The sequence below is a fragment of the Manis javanica genome, chromosome 13, assembly GCF_040802235.1.
Source record: "Manis javanica isolate MJ-LG chromosome 13, MJ_LKY, whole genome shotgun sequence".
Lineage (NCBI taxonomy): Eukaryota > Metazoa > Chordata > Mammalia > Pholidota > Manidae > Manis > Manis javanica.
Window position 1 is genome coordinate 73,883,298 of NC_133168.1, and position 22,187 is coordinate 73,905,484.

Here is a 22,187-nt window from a genome sequence, read left to right on the forward strand (position 1 = left end):
TCTTAACCAGTTACATCTGCCACAACTCTATTTCCAAAAAGGGTCACATTTGGAAGTCTTAGGGGTTGAGACTTTAACATCTTTTGGGGGGACACAATTCAGCCCATCACCGCTGGGTTGTGTCACAGTCTTTTAACCAGCCTCCCCGCCTCAGGTAATCCCCCACCTGTCCTCCACACCTGTGCTTCACAGGTTGGTCGGTGTGATCTGCCTAAATGAAAGTCAGATTATGTGGCTACTCAGCTAAAAATCCACCTGAGTTTCCCTTCTCTTTAGCCAAGCACGGATTCCTCAGAACCTGCCTGGGCCAGCCCCACCCCCAACACGCCGTGCCGTCACTGTCACCTGTGTTCTGGCTTCATCAGCTCAGGTCAGCGCCTCTTTTCTCTTTTACTCTCTCCCTGGGTGATTTCATTCACTTTGCTGATGTCCAGTTATCCCTTCCATCACCAACTTTCCTGTCTTTGTAAGTGTCTCCCCCATAATTTCTTCCAGTTCCAACTCTTGTCCATAGTCATTGTTGCCCTACCAGCTGACTGTGGGGCACTTCCTCCTGGGTATTCCTTAGACTCCCCTTGCCCAGAAAGACACTTAGCATCTTTCTCCTCAGACTCATTTCTTTTCTTCGGTTCCTTCTTTCTGTTTTTGGCAGCACCAGCCTTCCTACTGAGAAACTTAATCATCACTGATGCTTTCCTTTCTGTCTGTCCTATCCAACCAGCTACTAAGTGTTGCACCAGGTCAGTTGGCATGCCTTCGGCTGCAAGTAACATAAAAGCCAACTAAACATGGTATAGCAGTCTGGCTTCAATCAGAAGATAGAAAACAGGGATCATTTATATAAAGAATCACTAATCATAAGACATAAGGAAACTCTATAAGACCCTAGGGCTAAGAGAGAGGACCCAAGGGAGAAAGGCTTGGAGGGGGTTCAGATCTCACCGTGGAAGGTGTGGTTCAACTCATCAGGTAGCAGAAAAATTCTCTGGAGTGTCCGCTGTTGCAGGAGTCTCCTGCAGGCCAGTGGTGGAGGTGGGGGGTAGGTAATCAGCAACCAGCGGTGCAGATATGCTGGACACGGCAGGAGAATCTCTTCTCCCCTGATGTCCCTTCAGAGTATGTTGCACTCAAAATCCTGAACAACATGCTCACTTCAAGGAGAACTTCTTAAAAGAACTCCTTTGTTTCTCATAGAGTATATATTGAAGAGGGCATCCGGAGCTGAGAGGCAATAAATTATTAACTAACACATATGGCTTAAGCAAATTTATTTATTGTGTCACAAAACAAATGATCAGATACTGGCCAGTTCAAGGGTTTTGGTGACGTGGTCAAAAATGTCCTAAAAAATCCTGATGTTTTCCATCTTCCTCCCACTGTGATGGCCACATCTTCCCTCAGAGTTGTAAGGGGCTACAGCAGCTACAAGTGTCTTATACAGACAATACTGCATCCACACACACACACAAAACAAAAATAAGGGAAATTTCCTCCTTTGCATCGCTTTTTATTAGAGAGGAAAACAGTCTCCAGAAGGTCCCAGGAGACTTCCCATCATTTTCTATGGTCAGGATTAGGTCCGATGGATGCCCTCCCTCTGGTTTTAAGAATGGCTGGGATATAAAGGTTTCACACCTTTAGCCTCTTTAGCAGGAGGTGGGCTTTGCCAACAAAGTAGGGAATGCACGTGGGAAGGCAGCCAACCACAGCTGCCCCATGCCTTTATTCCCATTCCTCCTCTGTTCCCACAGCCACTGCTCCAGGTAGTCATCAGGCCCGAGTTCTACCCTTGGCCAGGTGTTAACCAATTTTTGGGGAAAGACAGAAGGCTTTCTGCTGTTTCTTTTGTTGCAGTAATTCCCACACTTTTATTAAAGCAGCTTCCAGACCACTCTGCAGCCAGATGGATTTCCTATAGCCTAACTGAACATCTCATTTAAGCTCCAAAGCTCTCAATGAGGAGGATGTTTTTGAGTTCTGTCTCTTACAAATTGCATGATCTTAGGCAAAGTATTTAATTTCTTTATGCCCGAGTTTCTCATCTTTTAAGCAAGGACAATAAGAGCACCTATCTCACAGGTGTGCTGTGAAGAGTAGATGATATAATGCAGAGTGGCTTTTGACACAGAATGAGTCTTCAAAAGGTTTCATTTTTTTCAGCTCTTATTGTTCCTCACTTTATATGCAATGAAATCTAAATTTCTTAAGTGACTACTTAAGATCCTATAGGAAATGACCCCAACAACATTTTTCCAAACTTATGTTAAAATGGACTATTGCCCCCACTAAGCCATGAACTAGAGGGAAGGATTATATTTTATAAGGCCAGGGTTTAGCAGTAGTTTCTGTCTGTTCACATGTGCTTTTTACTCATGCAAAAGGCCTTGTTCATTATACAGCTTCTTTCTTTGTCTACCTGTGCTTTGGTCCTGCTGTTCTTCTGTCTGTGATATCCCTTCTCTGTATCTCTGTGGGGGCCCATGTTCCCCCACTTCCTTCCAGGCTCAACGCAGAGGCAATCTCTTCCCTGATGGGGTCTCTTTTGCAACTCTCATTTTAAAATGTCAGCCCCCCAGAAAAGTCGAAGGGCTAGTACTAGAGTGCTAATACGCTCTTCATCTATGTTTAACAGTTGGTAATAGTTTGGACGTTGGCTTTCTATTGACACACACATATTCTTTTCTTTTCTGAACCATTTGAAAGTTGCTGACATTATGGCACTTTACATCGGTAACTACTGCCTAAGAACAAGAACATTCTCCCGCAAAATCACAATATCATTATTTCACCCAAGAAATTTGACATTGATTCGATAATACTATATACTATATAGTTTTTTTCCCCCTGGGCAATCAGGGTACTTTATTTATCACTGTAGGAATCAAGAAATTCTCAAAAGGAAGGATGATGTGCATTGAGGCTCTTTTAGTAGAATTATGCTCTTCCCTGGGTGTTTGGAAAAGTTTCTGGATTTTATTGTATGTTTCTGCCTCCAGAGGGGTGAGCACCATCGCTTTGATAGCCTGTGGTTTGTGTTTCAAAGGAGCATTAAGTAGCTTCACCAGCTATAGCTGCTATTGCCCTAGACACCAAGAAGAGACACCCATGGCAGCAGCATATGTCTGTCGTTGGTCTGTCAACTGGACTTGGGTGTCCAAAGCCAGGCCAGTGTCAGATGCAAGAAGATTGAGCCTCCCTGAAGGTGGGGTATTTGGAGCAACTAGATTCCAAGCCTGTGTCTGTCCTATGAGTTGTGAAGTACATTTGTGTTTTAGGAATGCTATCACAAATGTTAAAAAACAAAATTCAACTGAGTACATTTTTAACGATCATACTGGCTTTAGCCAATCATGCATGCATTCTGTTTAGCAGATAGAAAGGAGCTCCAAGGAGCTGTACAGAATGACTGTTTTTTGGCAGAAGGGAGTGTGAAAGGACCAAGAACAAAAACAGACTGGTGGTGGTAAGGTCACTTTCCTTTAGGGGATAGAAGGGGTCTGTCAGGTAGATTACCTCACTAGTATTACACCTGATTGGTGTAAGATGCCATTTCTGGGAAAGGCCTAAACTATAATTAAGTCTCTGGTGATCTGGGGCTTAGTGTAAGTGACTCAGTTTGGACCTGTTGTTTTAAAACGAAGTACCATGAACCGAGTGGCTTAAAACAGTAGAAATGTATTCTACAGTTCTGGAGGCTAGAAGTCTAAACTCAAGGTGTCAGCAGGCCATGCTCTCTCTGAAGGCTCTGGGGGAGAAGTTGTTCCTCGCCTTTCTCCTGGCCGCCGGTGTTGCCAGCAACCCTTGCATTCCTTGGCTTGCAGATGCCTCGTTCCTACATTCTCACAAGGCTCTTTTCCCTGTGCATCTCTGATTCTACTCCACTTCTTAAAAGTACACCAGTCATGCTGGATCGAGCCCACTCTACTCCAGTATGATGTAATGTCAACTGTAGACATCTGCAATGACTGTATTTTCAAATAAGGTCACATTCTGAAGAAATGGGATTTAGGACTTCAGCATACCTTTTTAGGGGACACAATTCAACTCCTAACATGGTGTTTTGAACTAACGTGAGTCTGCTGCAAAGTTTAAATGAAATACAGAAGAGTTATGCCCTGTACCATTTAACTTCAGAGTTTGTAATATACAATTTATATTCAAATTTTTCCAATCATTCCCCAAGTGGCCCTTTTACTTTCCTTTTTTGGGGTCCAGGCTCCAATTAAGGGTCATAATTGCATTTTGATGTCTTGCCTCTTTATTCTTTTTTAATTCAGGACAGTGGTTCTCAAACCTACATGTGTACAAGAAACTCCTGGAGGGCTTATTAAAACAATTTTTTGGGGCCCAAAGATTTTGAGTTGATAGTTTGCAGTAGGGCCCATGAATTGACATTTCTAACAAGCCAGCAGGTGGGGTCAAAGCTGCTGGTCCAAGGACCACACTTTTGAGAACCACTGACCTAAAATAGGGGTTGGCAAACTTTCTGAATGGTAAAACACTTTAGGCTTTTTGGATTCTGCTATACCTACTCAATTCTTCCATTGTTGGCAAAACCAGCCACAGATTACATATATGTAAACAAATGGGTGTGGCTTTTTGCCAATAAAACTTTATTTACAAAACAGCTACCTAGTCAGATTTGATCCTCAGTCTGTTTGTAACCTTGCTGTGGAAAAGAACTCCTGCTTTTTGAGGGATAAGGTGTGGAGTGGGAAGAGTGTCTTTCAGAGCATTGACATTTTTTAATTGTCCAGTTTAGTTTTCTGATAGGATGTTTCACAGTCCAGATTTGATTGTTTTATTCTGATTTGATTTGGGTTAATCTTGCCAAGAGTACCACAGCAGTGCTATTGTGTAATAATAGGGGAAAATTGTGAAAGACTGAAAGGGACTACCAATCACTGAGTAACTTAAATAAAAAGCTAGGTGTCCTCTAGTGCAGTCTTTTGGGTTATCTGAGTCTATGGATTTTGTGCCTTTCATAGTCTTTGATCTACAATTACTCTGTAAATTGTAGAATACTAATGGTAATTCCAAAATTCTTGTCTTTAGAAATGCAAATTGTATGTGTTGGATATGAAATTGATTTCTGCCCTATGAATTATTAACCAATCTTCCATCTATTAGGCAACCTAACTTCAGCATTGCTGACTGCCCATATATGTGTTGGATTCTCTTTGGATTTCCCTTTGAGCCAGGTGGAATATGCTCCTGGTTCTCACATTAACTAATGAGTTAGACAGTATTCTGACACATGTACATTGTACATGTGCATCTGCATCATGATTATACTCTCTTAAATCTTCCCCTTCAGCATTATTTTTCACTGAATCTCTTTAGGAAGTGGAAAATATTAGTTTTTCCAAATATTGGTGACACTAATTTTAATCACTTGATTAAATCACTAATTTCTACTATACCATTCCATTGTAAAGATGTAGTTTACCTTTATTAGGGAAATATACTTTGAGGATGATACTTTGAGACAAAGTGAGTATTCCAGTTTGCAACAGATCTTTCACCTGATAGTTCTATTCACTGAAGATGCCATACCAATTATAACACTGTAGTCACAAAATCTGAGCATTCTCTTTGAGCCGCCATCAAAACTTTCCTTTTTTGGTTGTATTGCATAGTGGTTAACTGATAGGCTTGGGGTCAAACCCTGGTTTCTTCACTTAGTAACTGCATGACTGACAATTTAATCTCACTGTGCCTCAGTTTCCTTATCTGTAAAAGGGGTGCAATAAATATATCTTTTAATAAGATTGTTAAGATTAAATGAACTAAATCAAAAAACCAGAACAGCTACTTAGCAACTGCTCTGTAAGTATTAGCTATTATTGGGTGATGATTATTTGTATGTGCTTGAATCCCAGCTTTGCCACATGTCAAAGTCTAATTTACTTAACATCTTTGTGTCTCCCTTCCTCAACTAAAATAAGGGTTTCCGGATTCCTGCTTGTTAAGTACTAGCACAGTGTCTGGCATGAAGTAAGGTTTTAAATAGGATGAGCTATTACTATCGTGATTCGTCTGTATTGTTTTATTTGCTCTTTAGAGAAGGTAGATTTTTTGCGTTCATCTTTTCGGATTTATCTTTTTACTTTTCCACTGTGCCTAGCTTAGAGCCACTCACAGTTTGCGTTCAACAAAGTATTTGAATTGCAGGAATTAAACCCTTGTTGAGTGACACTCACTTGCTAGTTACACTTTGCCTCCTTTATCTTTTTTCACCTTCCTAAATTTGTGCTGCCTTCCTTATTTTAGGAAGCCCATGCTTGGGAATTAACACTCCCCCAGCAGGTTGTGAGAAGCTTTGCTGGGCAAAGGCTGGGAACACCCGCGCAGGGCTCGGCGGCCTGACTCCGCAGACCAGAAGTGTGTTCCCATTTGTCAAGGGTACAAAGCAGCAGAGCTGTGCGATGGCATTTTCAGCTGGGCACTGAAACTCAAGCGCTCTTACTTCCCTTCTCATCTGTCGCCAGGGTTGGGAAACGGCTGCTTGAAGTTGGGGAGGGCACACGCCCTAACCCCGAGCGCGCGCTGAGGGAAACCGAGGCCGGGGCCGGGCGGCCGCAGGAAGCTCGGGACGCAGGCCACAACACGCACCTGCGCCGAGTGCTCGCCGCACGCTTCCTGCCCCGAGCTTGCAGCGCCCACGTGACCAGGCCTGGGCGGAGCCGGCTGGCGAGAATCACCTGAACAATGGAGTCATGTGAGTGGGGCGGGGGCGGGGGCGGGGTTAGGCGCGGTCACGTGATGCCGTCTGGGGCCGCCGCCGCTGAGCCCCGCAGAGCCGCGCGCCCCTCGGGCTGCCACTCCGCTCCTGCTCCACTCCGTTCCTCTCGACTCCGTTCCCCTCCGTATCCGCCCTGGCGGCCCGACCATGTCCCGGCCGCGGCCCCCGGCCGCCGCCTGCCGCGCAGCCCGGGCCGGGCGCGATGGGGGCCGCCGGCGGCCAGAGCGCCCACCTGGGGCCCGGCCGCCCGCCGCGCTCCCTGCTGCTGCTGCTGCTCAGGCTGCTGCTGCTCGTCGGGGTCCCGGGGGCCGCGCGGGCCCAGGGCACCGAGTTCCACGAGCTGTGCAGGTGGGTGGCCCGCCGGGGCGGAGCGGGGCCGGGTGGGGGGCAGGGGCGCTCGGGGAGGGCCGGGGTCCCCGGGTCGCCTCCGGGCTGCCTTTCCCTTGGGTCAGGGGAAAGTTGCCTGCGTGGTGGCAGAGGAGGAGAGACGAGGGTCGTGCGCGCGGGCGGGGACGCGGGAGGCGCTCGGACCTGGCGCCGGCTCGTGGGGCTGCTGCCCGGCGTCGCTGAGTCCCGGCGGCTTTTTGTGCGGGCGACCGGCCCTTCCCGGCGCGTCCGGGTGACACCCTGCTGGCGCCCTCACGCCCGGCGCCTGCCGCTCGCAGCGGGGCGTCTGCGAAAGTTCAGGACGCAGGAACTATCGCTTTGCTTTGTCCCCCCCCGCACGTTTTCCTCCAAGTTCCCCGGCGGGGTTTGGGGAGGCCCCTTGCTGTGGAAGAGTCGACTCCGCCCGCAGGAATGGCCTTGGAGGTGGGGGGTTTTGGTTTCATTTACCGATTGATTTCCTCCCGGTGGGCTTTCCATTCTCTCGAAAGCAGCTTTTCTGACTTATTCCCTCCTGGTCGGAGGTGTGGGGAGGGGTCGCCCTGCATTGGTTTTCAAGACTTCACCCTAAGCCTCTCCGAGCCCAACTTCCTGTCCAGTTGCTCGCATGATGTCATTGTCTCCAGGGTGGGTGATTCCAGTGGAGTTTCTTGCTCCGGGAACCATGATTGTATAATCGCTAGTCCCGTCGAGGGCTTAGTGTCCTGCCATGGCTCAGAGTCCCGGGGCTGGGGAACCGCCAAGCCCGAGAATGTTCTGACCGGCATTCTCAGGACTGTTTAGGATGATGGAAACTTTGATAAAAAGGAAGCAGTATGAGAAGTTATGAAAGACTAGTGAACAGCCAGCGGTTCCCCCGGCACTAATGAAGTGGCGTTGAGTTCACTTTGAGCTGAACTTGGAGTCTGTGGTGGGGTTTGTGGGGATTTTATTCTAACCTGGTGTCAAGGTAGGCTTATCAGCACGCCTGAGTTCAGAACGTGCAGAAACTGTTATTCTGAGGAGAGTGAGGCTGAGTTCACAGTAGAAACTCTTTGGAGAGGTCCCCATTTTTTCTTATTTTCCCTTTTTGGAAGGGGGGAGGGCAGCAGAAGGGAGAGTTTACTGCACTTTAGTTGATAGGCCGCTTAACTACCCCGAGATACAGTTACTTAAGTAATGAGCATAATACAGAAAAAAGGGTGGCAACTTCTGTTATATAAGGCCAGGCTGCCACTGGAGGAAGCTTTGGAATAATGGCTGCTGTGACCAACCCCATTCGTAAGAAATGAACTCCCCTGGGCTAGTGGGGTTTAAGCGTTAATTTTGTTAGCAAATTGAACTTTATTCCTTAAAAGTTAAAGTTGGCCTCAAGGGCAGACCCAACCCTGTGGCTGATGCAGGGGGCTCTTATTTTTGCTTTTAGGTCAGTCTTTTCATTGAGGTCCTGAACTTGGATTCATTAACCTCATGTCCAGGTGGGCCATCTCTTGGTCAGGAGGAAAGGGCTTTCTGTCTTCAAGTGCTGGTATCCACTGTCATATGTGGTGATATAATTTAGCAAATGCTAGAGAATGCTCTGAAGGGTGATAGGCATTGTTAGTATTATGAATGTGCTCTCTGTAGTCTTAAAATATCTCTAAAGTTGGTGTGTTTACTTTTTCGGTCAGATTTCCTTAGAAACAGCAAATCTCCCAGTCAGGTCAGAGGTGGGCTTGTGTATCTTTTCCCCTGTTACTGGCTCTGTGATTTCCTCTTGGGGCTTTTCTCCGGAGCCACGTGTAATATCTGCTTGAAATTCAATACCTTCCAAGTGAAGTTCTTCTATTTGTTCCTGTTTTAAATGGATACTTTGGCTTAACTACTTAAGACTTTTTTTGGTGGTGGTGGTGGTGGGGTGTGTGTGTCAAAAACCTGTGTACTTTTATCATAACACTGGCTAACCTTCTTTCTAGCATATGTTTAAAGAATGAGAATGTGAGCTGATCATTTCTTTTAGATCCAATGTGAAAAGTTCTACTAAGTGTCGCCAAAGCAGGATATGTTAAGCTGCCTTTTCATTCCAACCCTGGGCGTCCATTTGGCTGAAAAATTATAAACTAACCCAGATCGCCACTATGAGAATGAAGTTGACTTTCCGAAGTGTTTGTGCAGCTTGGTCACACGGCAGCAGGAGTTCCCAATAGACACCAAGGGTCACATTCCAAATGTTTGTAAATTGGTTGTTTGTAACATGCAACATGTTTTTCCATTGGAAATTCTTGTTCATCTTGGTTTGGTGCCTTGGACAGTCCCCAGAAACCCACCGTCGCATGCCACAGGTTTGCAGTGCCCAGACACTGCACAGCTTTAACCAGGACCTTAGTAGTAAAATCTTACTGTCTCCAAAACATGGAGTTGGATTTCTGGGGAAACGTCCTTTCCTCCCAAGCCCTGTGTGCTGGAACTCGAGAGGGTATTTTTCATGTGCAGCCCCAATAAGAGGGAAGTCCTGGCTGGCTTCAAGGGTGCCCTCAGGTGGGAACAAAGCTTCAGGGTGAGCTGTGGCTCTGGCCACTGCTGCGGTGGGGGCAGTGGGGGGCAGAGTGCAGTTTGTATTGGGGTGGTGGGGGTGGGGGGAAGCAAAGGGCGGAAGAGCTACTTCAGCAGTGGCTTTAACACCATTTGTGCCCAGGGAGAGAACAGGGCTCCAGGAGTGTGCACCTAAAAGCTGGGACGAGTCGGGGGAGTTCCCCATAGTGTGTCTGTCCCCAGGCAGCATGGTCTGAAGCTTGTTCTTTGGAAGGACTCGGGCACGCTTACTAATCAAGAGGGACTGCTGTGGAAGGAGTGGGTGATTCTCACCACTCAGATCTCTCTTGGGAGGTGGTGTGCTAGTGGATAACCTTGTTTTCCGAGGCCAGTGTGACTGGCTGTGTCACTGGCTGGTAGGACAGAGGTCCAAAAGTCAGTGGGGCTGGACCAGAGAGAGTGAGAGGACAGGGCAGCAGAGGCCAGGCCATGCGATGTCACCAAAAGTGACCAAAATGCTCTCTACTTGTCAGTAGCTTTACACATCGCTGTGATTTGCACTTTGTAAAATGCTACCTTGCATTTATAATAGGTGAGTTTCTACCCTTTATTTAGGTGTTAACATCATTAATGAATGACGTTTTAACAGTTTGTACTAGATATGAAACAATGCATTGGGCTGACGATTTAGGTAGTTCAGTACTTTAAAAATTTATTCAGAGCAATTTTCCCCCCAAGTGTTTGGGTATAAATGCTGAAAAGTTTTTATAATATTGAGGACAAGAGAATAATGAAGCCAGCTGGGAGTTGAGGTTGATTGAGTTGTCTCTAAGGAGATTTTTCTTTCCTGCAATTTTTCCAAAGGAATAGCACTTACCTGCCTAATTTGGGCCACATGTTAAACCTGGACCACATCCATGTGTGTGTGTGCGTTTGTTGAAACAGTGAGTGTGTATACAAGCCTAAGGTAGTTAATTATGGGTACATGTGGTCTCGTATATTAAATCTTAGGACAGCATCCTGACAGATTCTCAGGAAATGAATTCTTGATTTGGCTTCACATCTCCCCCCCCCCCCCTGAAAATTCATTCATTCATTCATTCATTTATTTATTGGTATAATTAATATACACTTTAATATAAACATTATGGTTACTAGACTCCCCCCATTATCAAGTCACCCCCCACACCCCATTACAGGCACTGTCCATCAGCATAGTAAGATGCTATAGAATCACTACTTGACTTCTCTGTGCTATACTGCCTTTCCCGTGGCCCCCCCCCCCCCCCCTTTTATGTGTTAATCATAATGCCCCTTTTCCCCCTTCTCCCTCCCTTCCCACCCATCCTCCCCAGTCTCTTTCCCTTTGGTGACTGTTAGTCCATTCTTGGGTTCTGTGTGGCTTCACATCTTTTAACAGTGTTTCGTGGAGGGATTTTTAAAAGCTGGGGTTGAGGAAAATAATTTAGATATTCTCATCTTTATTTCAATCTTGGCATCTAAAACTGTATCATGTTGGTTAGAGAGGTTTCTATAGGGTCTCAGACCTGGGGCTAGTGGCCGAAAGGAACTTTACAGGTACTGTTCCTTCTCTTTTTTTTCTCTTTTCCTTTCTACTGTTCCAGCCCCGGACAGCTCTTGGAAACACCTCCACTGATCATGGATGGTGTGTGGGGAGTGGAGGTAGCTGAGACCCAGTGTATGTGTGGGTCTGGTGTTTTCCCCTCATAGCTGCCTGGTGACCAGTGAGGGACAGAGGCCTGAATTTATGGTAGGTGTCTCCTCACCTGTAATCCTGGCAACGTAACACTGGATTCATTTATTCTCTAAGTATTTCTTAAGCAGATGGAAAAACTGGGAGGGGTTAGAGCTGGAATGTAGATTCCACAAATGGCAAGGGCACATGGGCATCCCAGGAGACAGTGCTAGCCACAGCTGCTCTCCCCAGGGAAGAGCAACTGTGAATACCCCCTCCCCTTAATTTTGTTGATTTTTAAATAATGCATAATCTTAGTTTTGAATTTGTTTGATCTGAGAATAATCTAGCAGTCACTGGTTTTTAGCTAGTGAATAAAGCTGTTGTGAGTATTTGTGTAGAAGATTTTGTGTAGTCATGTGTATAACTTCTTCTCTTGGGTGGACACCTAGGAGTGGAATTGTTAAGTGAATGCTGAGCGTTTATAGGAGCTGTCAGACTATTCAGAAGTGGTTGTCCAGTTTGCATTCCCACCCGCAATATGAGAGTTCCCCATGTTCCATATCCTTATCAACATTTGATTTTATTAGTCTTTTTAATCGAAGCCAGTCTAGTGGGTTTGTAGTGGCATCTCACTGTGGTTTTAATTTTCATATCCCAGCTGCCTCATGGTAGTGTGTTTCTTTTGTATTTATTGAGATGCCTAAAGATGTTGAACATTTTTCATGTGCTTTTTGATCATTTGGATACTCATTTATAGTGTCTCTTAAAGTCTTTGCCTTCCTGTACCTTAACATTTTTTTGGGGGGTCATTTTGTTGCAGTTTGTTTTTATATGTTCTGGGTACAAGTCTTTTGTTAGGTATGAGTAATGTGACTGTTTAACCCAGTCTTTGGCTTGCCTTTTCATTTTAATGTATCCTTTGAAGAATAGATATTTTTAAATTTTGATAAACTTCAGTACCTTAAAAAGTATTTTTGTGGTTTTTACTTTTTATAGCCTAAGAAGTCTTTGCCTTACTCCAGGGTTGGTCAGCCTCAGCCCTGTTGACATGTGGGGCTAGATAATTCTTTGTTGTGAGCTGTCTTGTGCATTGTAGGATGTAAAGCAGCTTCCCTGATTTTTACTCATTAGATGACAGAATTAGTCTCTCCACACGCCATCTCCCTGACCCCACCAACCTGGGTTGTGACACACAAAAATGTCTTCAGACATGTTAAATGACCCCTGGTGCATAAAATTACCTCCTGTGGAGAATCACTGGACTACTCTCAGTGTCAAACAGGTTTTCTTCTGTGATTGTTTCTAGAAGCTTTATAGTTTTCACTTTTATGTTTAGCCCTATGATCAGTTTTTTTTTTAAACTTTATTTTGAAAAGTTAAAAACCAGAAAAGTTGCAAGAATGGTACAATGAACATCATATACCTTTCCTCTAAATTCAGCGGCTGTTACCATTTACAAAGCCCACATTCTTAATCACTTTACCGGTAATTTAATAGACATATTGTAATCTTAGGATAGCATACAATATCTGTGTTTATTGCTTCATCTCTAAGTGGATAAAAATATCTATATATTGAGGGTTTTAAAAATGGAGATTAAGTGAATAATTTATTCTTTCAGAAAATGTTTATTGAGCTCCTACCATTATTTTAAACCAGGACAAAGCAAGATAGCATAGTCTGTGTCCTCATAGAGTCAGAGGTTTGGGGAGACAGACAGTAAAGGGACACGCTTGGTAATTTCAGGTGGTCTAAGCATTGGGGTGGAGACAGCACCAATGGACAAAGCAGTCTGGAAGACTTCCTGGAAGAGGTGACCCTTGGTCTGTGATCTGACCTGTGAAAGGGAGTGAACCATGCATAGATGGGAGCAGAGTGGTCTATTTTGCCCAGAGTGGTGCTGAATATATCTATTGCACAAAAACGGGACATTGTGGAATTTCTATTTGTGAAGACTGTTTTTATAAAAGAGCACATGCTCTCCGATAGACTAGATAATAAACTAAGGATAGTCCAGGCTGGTAGGTTTTTCAGAGTCTGTTATAGCTTTGTACACAGCTTCACAGGGTGCTGCCAAGCATGGGTTTCTGAAACACAATCTTTATAAAAGTGCCCTGAATTCTTGGTAATTATTTCCTTTTAAGCATGTGTGTATTGATATTAATAAAACATGTTATTAATGGCAGTTGCTGTTCAAGGAAGTTTGATACGACCAGTTTTTTGAGTCAGTTTTTATGTACAATGTAAGGAAAGGATTGGGTTTATTTTTTTCCATTAATGTCTAGGTCTATCTAATATTTTATGTAGGGTGCTTGCAGCTATGCCGAAACTGGGCTGTAATTTTCTTTGCTGTGCTGTTCTCTCTTGGCTGAGGATGTTCTTGGTTTTAGTGTGTTTGCTTGTGAAAACAGTTAATTAGCTTTTAGTATTTATATGCTGTGGAACAGTTTTGTATAAGATGGGTATTTTCTCTTCAATTTTGGTAGAACTCACTAGCAAAGTTCTCTGGGCCTAGTGCCATTGAAGTAGGGTATAGTGGAGGAGGAGTTTTGATTACAGTTTCAGTTTGTCTAGTTTATTTTCTAGTCAGATTTTCTACTTTTTCTTGAGCCAGTTTTGGAACTCTGTATTTTCCTAGAAAATTGTTACTTGAGTTATGTATTCATGTATAAGTATGTAGCATGCTACTTTTACACTTTTGAAAATACTCTTATCTCTGGGTAAATTACAAAAGAAAAATTCCTGATTACATTTTCCCATTAATTATATTTACTAAAGATTTGTTTACCTTTTTAGTTTTTTCAAGAGAATTAGCATTTTGTTTACTATCACTGTTTATTTTCAATGTTATTAATTTTTGCTCTCTGTTAGTAAATTCTACCTCATTTTCTTTTCCTAATTTGAGTTGAAAGCTTAGATTTTTTATTTTAAATCAGTTTACATAATTAAGAGATGAATTTAAAGGTATATGTTTCTTTGTCCTGAGGACTATACCACTCACAGGTTTTGATACATATATTTAAGTGTTCAAAACTCATCACTTTGTTTTGTTTTTTTTTTGTTTTTACATTCATTTATTCTTTTTTTAAATTTAAAAAAATTTTTAATTTTGGTATCATTAATCTACAATTACATGAGGAACATTACGTTTACTAGACTCCCCCCATCATCAAGTCCCCCCAACATACCCCATTACAGTCACTGTCCATCAGCGTAGTAAGATGCTATAGAGTCACTACTTGTCTTCTCTGTGTTGTACAGCCCTCCCCGTGCCCCCCCTCATTATACATGCTAATCATAATGCCCCCTTTCTTCCCCCCACCTTTACCCCTCCCTTCCCACCCAGCCTCCCCAGTCCCTTTCTCTTTGGTAACTGTTAGTCCATTCCAACTCATCACTTTTTAATTATTTTTCTTTTTATATTGAGGTACATATGGTAAAATGCACAAATCTTAGTGTGTACCTTGATGAATTTTGATACATGTATACACTCATGTAAACATCACCCAGCTCATGATACCAAACATACATAGTTTTTTATCCTTGAAGTCTGAATACTTCCTTTCAGGTTCTAAAAGTTAAATTTGAACTCCTGGACCCACTAATTTTATAGTATCTTTTTTCCCAGGTAAATGTTCCCCCCCCCCCCATCATGGCTAGTAAATATGGTGGAATTTATTGACATTTACCCTGTGGCCTAGCACCTAGTCACGTGGGGCATCTCCTGTGTGTTTGGGGGAAATGTCTATTTGGGTCAAAGCCCCGTTAGTTGTGGCGGTCAGCTTTCCCGTATGGTAACTTATTCCTTGTCCTGCTTGTTTTGTCTTCTATGCTGTCCATCTGTCCACTGCTTTGGACAGGGTTCCGGGGCAGTGTCTTGTCTCCTGTCTGCCAGCTTCAGCAATTCTGTTCATAAACTCTCCAACTTTTCTGTTGGTTTTTGAAAAAGTGCAACAAGGCCTCCAAGTGATGTGTAGTCATAGCCTGTTCTTCGCGGCTGCCACAGCCGTCACTGCTGTCACCGTCCCATGTGAGGTGTGTCCTAATGTTCTGCTCCCATTGCTCTCCCTTGTCTTTTGGGGGCCCAGCCTCTTCTGTTGGAGTTTGTCGTCCCGTTTGCGTGGCGTTGGTGCCCTGTGATGGCTGGTTCTTGATTATGCCCCTTGCAGTGGGCCTCCGTGGGGACATTGGCTGCCCCGGCGCAGCTGTGTGGGGCAGGGCTGGAGGCAGTTGGAGCCTGGCTATAATTGTTTTTGAGGAGACGGGGGGATGGGCGGGGCGTGCCTCTGGCTGCTGTGTCTCTGCGGCTGCTCCTCGCATCTGCAGTGCTCCCAGGTGTCACCCTCATCCCTGTTCCTGCCAGGAGGCGGCTGCTAAGTGCAGCGCGTTCCGCCCGCATGTGAAGACGGGGGAGCTGGGCTCTCTAGTTGACTGGGGCAACCTGCTTCTTGTCTGGATTGCAGTTTACTCCTCAAGAGAGAGGTGGAGGTAGTTGAGGAAGTCGCTGTGCTGGTTTTGAATCTGGCCTCCTCCCCCCTTTACTAGTTGTAAGGCCTTGGGGTCAGCGTCTGAGCCTCTGAGGCCTTCATGGCCTTATGTGTCCAGGCAGGGTGTTAGTCGTGTGTTGAGGGGTGGTGTGGGCATGAGCATGCATGTCGGTGTCTGGCCCACCCCCTCAGTGTTTGTGATGGTGGCAGTGATTGCTTTTCATCTGTAAGTTTGAGGTGTTGCATTACAGCAGTGACGTTTTTAGCTTATTACTCTGCGGTCACCCTCACCCCAATTCTCCATGAGGCCCACACCAGAGAGCATTTATTTTTTATCCATTTTACATATATATTGGCATTCCAGTGAAGAGTTCTTTTGAGAAAGAGATGTTTCCATCATTTAAAAAAGTCTTAAAACCACCAGACCATGTGATTCTTGCAGTCTAGTTTGCACCCCAAATTCTGTGGTTCTGAGGTATGTATGCTTCAGGATTCCTTCAGTTTTGAGTAGCAGAAGGCCCAGCTTAGATTCCCTTAAACAAGGAGGACTTGGTAGGAGGTGTGGGACTTGGGTGGCAGCCAGGTGCTCTGTGTCAATGGGCCTGGCCGGGGCCTGTCCCGCAGTGTCCCTGGCCTGTGTCCCTGTGGCAGCTGTGGTAGTTCCACCATCAGAGGAGGAGAGACCCTCCTTGTTCACCTCCTGTAGGAGTCAGGAAGTCCCAGCAGACTTCAGCAGGGCTATCTGTGGTCAGAGTGGGCCTCTGGAAGGGGGCATGGGTGCTGGCTTCCTGGAAGGGTGTCTGTTGTGGGTGGAACGGGGAACAAGCGGGCAGGCGGGGGTGTGGAGTGGTGAGAAAGCACTTGATGGACTCCACCTTGCTGTACAACTTGAAAAACAGTGGCTGCTGGCTGGGCTTTGAGGTGCCCCAAACAGTGTGTCATCTGCCTATTTTTGTTGTGTTAACCAGGGTGCCGGGGAGCAGGTCAGTGTGACGCCTCACAGTGGGGGAAAATCCCAGTCCCTCTAGTTCCTGCGAGCATGAAACTTGCCCTTCAGATCTGCTGCAGGCCTTTGGTGGGATTTTTCTGTTGACTGTCCTGTGGTTTTCTATCTTTGGGGCCATCCTTCAACACCTTTGGAGGCAGCTTCCTCAGGGTGAGGGGACAGATTCCTGCAGGAATTACTGTTTGTAGAGTTTGAGGGGAGTTGTAGGAAATCAGGGATGGTGAAAATATTATTAGTCTTAGTTTTGTCTTAGGATTTGGACGGCAGGATTACAGAATGGGGGTACAGTGAGGAGTGGCCTTTGAAAATTGGTTACCAGTGGGTGGCCTGGGAGGACAGTTTAGGAGTTCGTCTTTTCAGTCAGAGCCTTTGTGCTTCAATGCTGTGCATGTTCTTCGGTTGACCAATGCGTTTAGGTTGTGTATAAAATTCACTTGTTGCCATCTGTGGGTTTTCTCTACTCTAAAACCAGTTACACATTTTAAAACACTGTTTTGTGCTGAAAACAAGAACTCCACCCCATCCACCGCCTGTTCCTTGAGCTTGGCTGCAAATAGAATACCAGCTACCAAGATGGAAGTGTGGAGAAGTGGGTTCCTAGAAGTGACAAGGGTGTGTCTCTGCTGAGTCACCCTTACTGTTCCGCTGAGCTCCTCCACTTGCTGTCTGCTGTACAAATGTTACCACAAAGCGAGGAGCCAGTGGCTCCCGTTCTGTTGTTTTCAGAGCTGGTGTTTAGAGGAGGCAGTGTGAGTTCATTGGCAGCCTGAGGGCGGGAGGAGGAGCTGTGGGTGTTCTGTAGGATGAGGCCTTTCTCTAAGGTGGCATCTAATAGAGACCAGGAAGGAAGTGAGGGGGTGAAGGGCATCTAACTGAGGGGGAGCATTCTAGGCCAAGGGACTCATGTATCCTATGGGCTGGCCCAGGGCATGGCTGACACGGTTGGGAAAGGTGCCGGGGCTGTTTTGGCTGGAGCAGCAGGACTGGCCGAGAGAGTGGAAGGGGAGGACTGGGAAGAAGGCAGAGAACCAGCTGGGGCGTGTCCGCAGGCCACTGTAGTGTCTGCGGTTGCTGAGGGAGGTGGGAGCCCTGGGAGGATTTCGGTCAGAGGAGTGACATAAGGTGGAGGGTGGCCAAAGAAGGCAGAAGTTGGGGTTTTTGATAGGGCAGGTGTGAAATTATAGATTGGACTAGGTGTAGCAGAGGGGGTGGTGAAAGGAGCCAGATTCTGGATATTTTGAAGGTGTGGCTGATAGGATATGCTAAGGACTGGTGGTGGGATGTGGGGAGGGAAGAGTAAAGGATGATTCAGGTGTTTGGGCTGTGCATTAAAAGAATGGAGTTGCCGATTCCTGAGATAAGGGAGGGCTCTGGGAAGAGCAGGTTTAGGTGGAAGAGAAGGAGTTTGGCTTGGTTCTTTGAAGAGAGGCCTACTAGCATCTGCCTGGGGGGTTGGACTAGGGGGCTTGAATGGTCAGTTAGAGCCCTGCCTCTGGGTTCAGGGCAGCGCCATGGACCGGGAGCATCATTTGGGGACCTGCTTGTGTGTAAATTGAAGATCACTGGATGTGTTTACATAGGGCATGAGGGAGGCAAAATCAGAGGTGCTCCGTTCTTAGAGGTCTGCCAGAGGATGGGAACCAGCCGACAAGGCTGGCGAGGGCCTGCCCGGGAGGTGGGATGAGAACCGAGAGAGAGTAGTGTCCTGGAGGCCAGGGAAGATGGAGCTATAAGAAGAAAGTGGGCAGGTGTTCAAATGCTGAGCATCAGGTAACAGGGAGCCTGAGAACTGACCAGTAGATTTTGCAGTGCTGAGGTGTTTGGTGACAGTGATGTATGTGGGTTTCGTGGTGAGGTGAGTAAAGGCCCCGCTGGCCTTGAGGGAGCCTGGGAGGATAGGATGCGGAGGCAGTAGGTTCGGACAACACTAGGGAGAGGGCTGCTGTAAGAGGGCCAGATGGCTGGGTGGTAGTTGCCTTGGGATATGGGGGAGAGTGTTGTAAAAAGAGGGATAGATTATGAAAAGATTGCATGCAGAGGGGAATGATCTCGCACAGAAAGAAACATTGGTCATCCTGAGAGAAGAGAAGGAGGGAGAAGAGGAAACAAAAGCAGTGTGTGGAGGCAGGGAGGCTAGGGCTAGGCCCAGGGGAGGCTGGGCCTCAGCAGTGGAGGGAAGGCAGTGTGCACCCTTCCCTCAGTGCTGTGCAGGTAGGTTGCCAGGTGTGATGGAAAGATGGAAGTTTGTGATTCAGTTCCCTCAGTGAACAAGGAGCAAGATCTCTGCTAAGGGCAGCAATTTAGTAAATGGCTCCCTTTTCTCTTCAAGTTATGTTTAAGTTCTTGACATGTTTGTTGTGGTCACATGGTGGAGAGAGCACGGCTCTGTGGCAGGATGGGTCTCTTTAAATGCTGCCTTTGCCACTTTCTGAGTCTGTCTGTAAAGGTGGGGCAGCACCTGCCTGGAGAGAGTGGGTGAAGTTGAGTGATGATGTTTGCAGATCATTCAGTGGAAGTGTGGGGCACACCATTGCTCTACAGTGTTCTCTTGTTCTTCATAAAAAGCCCTTCAGGATTAGGTGAGAGAATGCTGGTTTTTTACAGGAAACATAAAGGTGACACCTGGCATGGCACTAAAGGTGTGTGCTGTGTGTGTTCCCGGTCCCCAGTGGAAGTATGTTCTGTGCCACGTGTGCCAGTCTGACATTTGACCCCTGCAAATTCAAAGCAGAGACTTTTCCTCTGTGTTCAGTCTCACTGGTCTGGTGAAGGTTGAGCACCTCGTGGTGGCCTCATTAGTGTCACAAACAAACCAGCTGAGCTGACTCCCCAGAAGTTGGGAAGGTGGACCTTCCCTTGTAGTTAGGGCTCTGCAGGAGGGCACTGGGTCTGGGAGGCTTTCCTGGGCATTGGTGATGGCTGACAAGGGGACTGAGCCATTAGGGTTTGAATTCTGTGTGTGGTCTGGGTTGATTTTAAAGGCAGTTGAATTCAGATACTGGGATGAGTAAGGAGAGGGCAGCGTATCATCCAGGCTTTCTTTATATGTGGGAGAAACAAAGTTTGAGAACATTCAGATGATTACTCTGATTTTTTAAAATCCTCAGAAGGCAGGGTTTAGGGTTGAAATACTGGCCTGCATCCTGGTACCACTGAGTTGACCTGAGAAAAATAACAGCAAGCGTGGCAGGGGTAGGTAGCTTTGTATTACGGAGGGACACTTGCCGATTTACTAAGAATTCCTCACCTTGCATTACTGTGAAATTGCACACTCTTTAGGAAGAGTGTGTACTGGCCTCAGCCTCCTGCCTCTTTGCCAGAAGTTTCAGATTCATCAGGCCTCTGTGCTGGAGGCAGCTGGTGGCACCTGGTGGCTACGTGGTGCAGGCTCAAAGCAGTTGTCCTGTCTTGAGAGATCCCAGGAGGCAGCTGGTGTGTGTGTGTGTGTGTGTGTGTTTCCGTCCATGTGAATCCTGAGCCCGCTGGTCTGAGCTGTGAGAGAGAGAGAGTGTGTGTGTGTGTGTGTGTGTGTGTGTTTCCGTCCATGTGAATCCTGAGCCCGCTGGTCTGAGCTGGTGAGTGTGTGTGTGTGTGTGTGTGTGTGTGTGTGTGTGTGTGTGTTTCCATCCATGTGAATCCTGAGCCCTCTGGTCTGAGCTGGTGAGTGTGTGTGTGTCTGTGTGTGTGTGTGTGTGTCAGTCCGTCCATGTGAATCCTGAGCCTGGTGGTCTGAGCTGGTGAGAGAGAGAGTGTGTGTGTGTGTGTGTGTGTGTGTCCATCCATGTGTGTGTCCATGTGAATCCTGAGCCTGCTGGTCTCTGTCTTGAGCTCCATCACCTCGGTGGGGATGGCCCAAGGCAGGGGCCTGTCCCCCTCCCCTTCTCCCTCTCCAGGTCCTGGCCAGGGCCATGAGCTGTTCCTTTAGGAGGCCCCACGCCAACTCACCTATTCTTGTAAACTCAATTTTTAAGCAGTCTGAGTCTTACTGATTCAAATGAAAGTCATAGATCAAAGTCTCTCAAAAGCTCTACCTTACTGGTCTTGATTTCTTTCAGTGACTTTGTGGGGTAGCTCAATTTTGTAGGAGAGGAAGTTGGGGCACAGGGAGGTTAAGGATGTTCCAGGTCCTTGTGGCACAAGATGCAGGGTCAGGTCTGAGGGCTTTTCCCACTGTTGCCATGGCACCTTCCAGAATGAAGCTCAGCCCTCTATTTCCCATTACCTCTGTTAATCACTCCTGGTGCTGGTTGCAAAAGCTGGGGCCCCGTCGCCCACCTCCTGGCACCTTAGACTCTGGTGCTGACTTAGAGCCTTGCTTCCAGCCAGATCCCGTCCAGCCAGCTGCCTTCCTATCCTCAGACCCTGCATAACTGTCAGGGAAAACCAGACTAGTGCCTGGCACTTCCAGCTTTTCTTTCCTTTTTCTTTTTTGCAGGCCCTGTATCTGTATCCACAGCTTTGTGGGTTGGTTAGTAAAGGAAGTCAAGTACTTCCTCTATAAGCTTTGGCTAGGCTGTGCCAAATCTGTGTGTTCCCCGGCCTTTGGGCCAGGATGCAGATTTATCATGCCAAATCAGATTTTTCTCTTTCAGTGTCAGCAGCAGAAAGTTGTTGACAGCAGTGGTTACATTATGCCCTTGACAGTCTGCTCCAAAATGGGTAGCCTGTCCATTTTGGAAACCTTGCCTCTTTCCATACCCTCCTTTCCCCCTTCTTAGTTTAGGAGACTGTTCCAGATTTTTGGAGGCTAGTGGGCTGGATGGATGTATGAGCTGAGAAACCAGCTGGTAATGACAAGGGGCAGTAGTGGCCAGATGATGCCCTGAAGAGTCTGTTAGTGGACTTGGACACAGGCCCAAAGTAGGAAAATCTTTGTTGATGTTCAGGTTGGAAAGACATTACGTGCTCCTTGTCCCCCAAATTTTAGATCTGCTCCTCATTCTAGATGTAGACATTCCTCTAGCCCAGTGACCATGCTATGTGAATTCAGCTTGTGTAACACCAACTGGGTTTTTTTTTTTTTTAAGAGGAAACCAATTATAAATTCACTTATGCTTAGTTAATTTTATTGCTGATTCCATCATACCTTTATCCTGCTTTATGTGCTGATAATTGTAGGCTGTTAATAAAATGTCTAATAGCTGCATGACCCCAAGATTCATAGGGAGTAAGGGAACTAAGATATAAGTGTGGCTATGTGACAGTGCATACAGGAAAGGCCTGAGTGAAAATTTATGGAACTGTTCTGTGTTGGAGGAAAGGAATTCAGTTTTCTAAGATTTTTTTTTTTCCTTTAAGAAGGGGTTGGGCATGCCATACATTTTATAACTGAATTTTATATGCTTTATTTTAGATGTTCACATTTTAAAAAAATGA

General features: G+C 46.1%; 1 protein-coding gene across 2 annotated transcripts in view; it reads left to right on the forward strand.

The window, feature by feature from the left end:
• Positions 1 to 6,750: 6,750 nt before the first annotated feature.
• The window catches only part of IGF2R (insulin like growth factor 2 receptor), a 100,014-nt gene continuing 84,577 nt past the window's right edge, over positions 6,751 to 22,187 (forward strand). Inside the window, exons 1-2 of one of the 2 annotated variants that reach the window (XM_073219859.1) lie at positions 6,751 to 6,899; positions 7,052 to 7,093. In XM_073219859.1, coding sequence (XP_073075960.1) covers positions 6,766 to 6,899; positions 7,052 to 7,093 — 176 coding nt within the window. In that variant the 5' untranslated portion in view covers positions 6,751 to 6,765. Of the gene's footprint in view, positions 7,094 to 22,187 lie in introns of both variants that reach the window. The other variant, XM_073219860.1, reaches the window with a different exon arrangement.